The 4944-nt window shown below is 32.4% G+C and overlaps 2 protein-coding genes across 5 annotated transcripts; one reads left to right on the top strand and one right to left on the bottom strand.

The window, feature by feature from the left end:
• The first annotated feature begins 1635 nt into the window (after positions 1 to 1635).
• LOC108972713 (mitochondrial import receptor subunit TOM20 homolog) lies at positions 1636 to 2708 on the top strand. The gene is made up of 3 exons (XM_018939436.1): positions 1636 to 1875; positions 1947 to 2025; positions 2226 to 2708. The coding sequence occupies exons 1-3, from the start codon at positions 1746 to 1748 to the stop codon at positions 2533 to 2535; spliced, it is 519 nt and encodes a 172-aa protein (XP_018794981.1). The 5' UTR covers positions 1636 to 1745; the 3' UTR covers positions 2536 to 2708.
• On the bottom strand, positions 2701 to 4190 carry LOC108972712 (exosome complex component RRP43-like). 4 transcript variants are annotated; one of them, XM_018939433.1, is made up of 4 exons: positions 4129 to 4190; positions 3138 to 3728; positions 2860 to 3078; positions 2701 to 2797 (listed from the first exon to the last, which is right to left on the bottom strand). In XM_018939433.1, the coding sequence occupies exons 1-3, from the start codon at positions 4143 to 4145 to the stop codon at positions 2871 to 2873; spliced, it is 816 nt and encodes a 271-aa protein (XP_018794978.1). In that variant the 5' UTR covers positions 4146 to 4190; the 3' UTR covers positions 2701 to 2797; positions 2860 to 2870. The 4 variants fall into 4 exon arrangements, with proteins under 4 accessions (XP_018794978.1, XP_018794977.1, XP_018794980.1 ...); XM_018939432.1 differs by lacking the exon at positions 2701 to 2797 and having other exon boundaries at positions 2852 to 3078; XM_018939435.1 differs by lacking the exons at positions 2701 to 2797; positions 4129 to 4190 and adding an exon at positions 3770 to 3972 and having other exon boundaries at positions 2852 to 3078.
• Between the last annotated feature and the right edge of the window lie 754 nt (positions 4191 to 4944).

Below are 4944 nucleotides of genomic sequence, written 5' to 3'. Positions count from 1 at the left end.
TAGTACCCCTTTCTGCGTTAAAAATAAAAAAATATATTGAGTTTTTGTTATAAAGTGTGGTTATATTTGTTGGTTACCATGCACTCATATTGAAATAAAATTTGAATTTTCGTTATAAAATGAATAAAATTTAGTTATTATATCTGTCAGCGATTTCCATTTATTTTCGATTACACATTGTTTTGTATTTTAGGTGACGATACATCAATTTTTACATTTAAAATATGAGTTTTGGATATAAAGTGGTTATATTTGTTGGTTACCATGCACTCATATTGAACGAAAATTTTAATTTTCGTACTGTACTAATATACTTTACACTTTATTACGTAATGTTATTATATAATATTACTTATACATATGTATATACAATATTATTATATAATATTACTAATACATGTATATAATATTACTTATTTGCTTAATAAATTTAAAAAAGAAAATTTTCATATGCATGAATAGACTAATTTTTGCGAAAAAGAGGAATTTCAGCGAATTGCCTTATCATCACATGGCAGCGCTCCATTTCGTCGTAATTTTTGGTAAACAAATCGGGTTAAAACGAGTGTAAAATGTAATTTTTAAAATGCAGATTTTTTAGGTAAAAAAAACCTGCTAAAAGTGTAAGATATGGAGTTATTTACAAGTTTATAGTGTAATTTAATTAATTTTAAGTGAAAAATGTGAATAAAGTGTGTTTAATGTGGTGATATAGCGTCTTGAAATGTACGAATTTTGCGAATTTTTGAACTTTAAGGTCGAATATCTCCTAAACTAAGAGTATTTTTTAATCAGGAGGACTTCGTCTTTCCAAGATCTTCAGATCGCGGCGCCCAAGAAATCGGAATTGTGCCGAAGGTTACAATCGGAATTTAAAAGTAGAACTTAAAATAAACCGGTTTGAAATTTTCGACTAAATGTCGGCATGGTTAGCTTCAGTCGGGTAAAATTGAAAATACTATTAACATACAAGGGCCTGAGCATTCCTCTGGTGTGAGAACAACAGCAACTCTCTACACATATGTTTGAATATTAGCTTATTGAACGATTTAGAACTTGATTTCAAATTAATCGCACGGAATTGTGTTTAATAGTGCGCCATCTACATTTGAGTAATAACAAGTACCAAATACACGGCCCATTCTATTCTATAATTTTGTAATATAAAATATTTATAATGTAATATTACGTACATAAATACCACATATTATCCTTTTCAATATACTAATCTTTTTATATTGCAGTCTATATGTACGTACCTACACATGTTTGCATGAGAAAGTTGGGAAATTCTCAACAATTTTATTTTTATAGATAAAATGGCAAAATGGATAATATTAAAAATATATTCTCACCCAAAAACTGTACCCATACAAAAAGTTTATTATAGCGGAAATGTAGGTATCAATTTAGGTGTATAGGTGTATAGCAAATGAAAGGATATTATGGCAAAATAACCTTTGAGATGTTCAACAACTGAAGACAGAGAACGTATATTTATTACAGAGAACGTTTATCATGACAGAGAACGTTTAGCATAGACAGATAGACGTTCTCTGGTTGTGACATACGTTCTCTGTGTTCATTTATTTAACAATATTTATACATGCTGTGTTTCATTTATTATGTCTCATTCCATTCACCCTGCAATTGTCTGGTCTGAGTAAGTTGAGTGGAAGCAAGTTTTTTCATTCCTATATGAAGAAAATATTTTCGCTTGGATTTAAGTTTTAAAGTAATTAAATATGAACGCGATTAATAAAACGGCGATAGGTATAGCTGCCGGTGTCGCCGGCACAATTTTCATTGGATATTGCATTTATTTCGACAGTAAACGACGCACTGATCCCGATTACAAGAAGAAAGTCCGTGAGCGTAAGTATTTTGTAGTTAAGACAACGTGAAGTTTGTGTAAATGTGCACAATTGCAACAAAATATATTTTAGGCAGACGTCGTACCCGAAAAAACGGAAATGCTGGCCGCAGTGGAATACCAAACCTCAATGATCATGAAGCAATTGAAAGGTAATTGTCAAGCCTTATTTATACCTTATGTAATGAAGCAACGTGCTTCTTCAAATTGTATGCGATAGTTCTAAACAAGAGTTCATAATCCATTAGAACTGTATACAGGGTGTGAAACGCTTGCAGCAATGCGTCATACATACGATTATTTATATTGACCTTTCCATACATTGTATTAAAAATATATACTTATATTACAGATATTTCCTTCAGGAAATTCAGTTGGGAGAGACTTTAATTGCTCGTGGTGAATTTGAAAATGGTGTAGAGCACCTTGCTAATGCTATAGTGGTATGTGGACAACCAGCTCGCCTCCTCCAAGTTTTGCAGACATCGCTGCCAGCACAAGTATTTGCTATGCTGATTCTTAAAATGCAAGAGTTTGGTAACCGTGCAAATTCAGAGAACGAAACACCCAAAATCGTCGCAGCTAATTCTATTGGAGGAGCCGATTTGCCTCTTGGTTTAGATGGCACCCAATCGTCAGTTATGATTGACGACCTAGAATAGTTGTTGAGGATATGTTATTATATAAAGCAAATTTGCTTATATTTAGGTTTTCATATAAATGCATATATTGTATGCCTAAATATCCATCTACAATGTTAATTTACATATGCTTTTATGTACAAATACTTCTAAAACAATTAAAATAAAATTAAAATACATTACAAATTATAGAATGCAAGTTTTCACAATTCCGTGAGGATGAAATATGTATGTATGTAATCGAACTTCGAAAGAATGTTCCAAATTAGCAATTTACGTTAAACTAAAATTTGAAGTGAATAAACCTTAAGTTGTCTATAGAAATTAAACTATCAAATTACTAACTTTCGGCGTTTTTATTGATTTGTTTTCAAACTATTAAGCAGACTTGTAATCTCTTTTTCTCTGTGTACAGCATTTTTAACCGATTGTTGTATTTCTTTTAATGAGATCGGTACTCCTCCACTTTTATGAAAAAGTCCAACTGTGTCTTCATGTACGCCGAGATGAAAAACCGTACTCGAAATACTTTCCTCGCGATATGTGGGATCCACTAGTACAACACTGAAAACGATTTGATTAGTTATTACGAATATAAAATATAATATTTAGTCAAAAATTACTTGTCGAATATACTGTACGTGCTCACAACAGGGAAAATATTTAGATGTAGCTTTTTCGTATCATCACCTATCTCTATTTTACCACTTTTCTCATCGTATGTAACTATTGGTAAACTGAGAGTGCTAAGCGCTGAGGCACAAGCTAAAACTGAAGCATCAAAAACACCGCCATCCACTTCTAAACCAATTATATCTATATAGAGACACCACACCAATTTTCCAGGATGTATGCATAAATCTTCCAATTTCAAACAATGTGATTCATATAATATTCTATATATAAAACACTCCAATATTTCGGACACATTTTGATTATTAGTCGATGAAGAAGCTTTTGAAAATGCTGTAAATGACATGTCAACATTGGGTACAATATAACCAGCAAGTGGTTTGGATGCTCGTGGTTTGGATAACTCTGCCCGTATGCCACATAAAATGTTCGAATTTCCGATTTTCGTTGCACTGGACCCCAAAGAGTGTTGACAAGATGCAATGTTTACACCGATCGGTCGATATTTATCAAATGTACGGCCATCCAAACGAATTTCATTCTCGAGAAAGTCACGAAAATGTTTAATGGGATATATCAACCTGTAATAATATAAAAATTAAATGAAGACTGTTGATCTAACACCATCCGACCACACAAAAGTTTACAAAATATCCCTATACTTTTTCATAACGCTTTATTTTCACTAAACAGAATATTGGTCGCCAAAGCAATCAATAGCATGCAGTTATATGTTCTTCTGGCTTGAATCTAATTCACTTGTTGTAATAGCTTGGAAGCTATACAGATAAACTATACAGTGCCATGTGCAAATTACTGTATCTGTTATTGGTGTAAGGAAGAGGAAGACACTGACTTGATTTATGGTTCTAAGCATGATTTGTTGTGAATTATTCATTTAACAATAGTAAGCCTAGTAAACAAAGTAGGTTGTATTGGCGATATGCATATAATAATTTATTTATTAAAAAAAATACTTACTTATGTTGTTCAGCCATAACCAATATCAATGAAAACAGTAAATAAACAGATAATCATTAAACTGTCAAATGAGAATGACGTTATTACACGTTTCGACTCTTGTTGCTAATTCTCGGGCGATTCTGTTGTTGTTGTTTTAACGGTTATTGTTTAGGATTATTAACATTAATTAAGTTTATTTTCTAAATAATGTTATGTCTGATCTGGCAATACTGTTTTACCTAAGCTTTCTACTTCTCATATCTCTTTATCATTCATTTCTATTTGTTATTATCTTTGTTTGTTAATATTTCGAAGTTATTCGAAGCAGAGAATGTATAATATAGAGAAGGTTCAATTGCGGACAGGCGTGTGAACTGTCATATGTTGAACACAATGCTCGCGGCAGACCGCAAACGACATCTGTCAAATATTAAAATACTGTGCCGAAAAAAATAAACGAATGGCCGCCTATTGACCTCTTCCTTTGCCGCTGGAATAGCTTCGCCCACAAACTACCGTAAATATGTATGCATATGTATGAGCTTGCATACATATCGACGCAGATTTTTGCGAGTCACGGAAAAATATTTTAGAATGGATAAATATTATAAATCGACAACCCATTCACCGTCGAACTGTCATCGTAACCGGTTGCTTTTCGCTTTTCGCTCTTTGCTTATTGAGTTTGTTAAAACGGTATAACGGTTTGTTCTGCGTTTATATTACGCTCGTGCTTTGTTTGTGAATTAATTTTTTATCGTTTTATATCTTTTCAATCACTTAATTTCTTAATTTGTTAAACTAAAATTCGCGTTTACTATGGCCCCTGGGGCC

Source organism: Bactrocera latifrons, unplaced genomic scaffold (genome assembly GCF_001853355.1).
Source record: "Bactrocera latifrons isolate USDA-ARS-PBARC rearing strain unplaced genomic scaffold, ASM185335v1 scaffold_42, whole genome shotgun sequence".
In the NCBI taxonomy this organism is placed as follows: Eukaryota; Metazoa; Arthropoda; class Insecta; order Diptera; family Tephritidae; genus Bactrocera; species Bactrocera latifrons.
The sequence above is the reverse complement of the archived record's forward strand: the minus strand, read 5'-3'. Positions and strand labels throughout refer to the sequence as shown.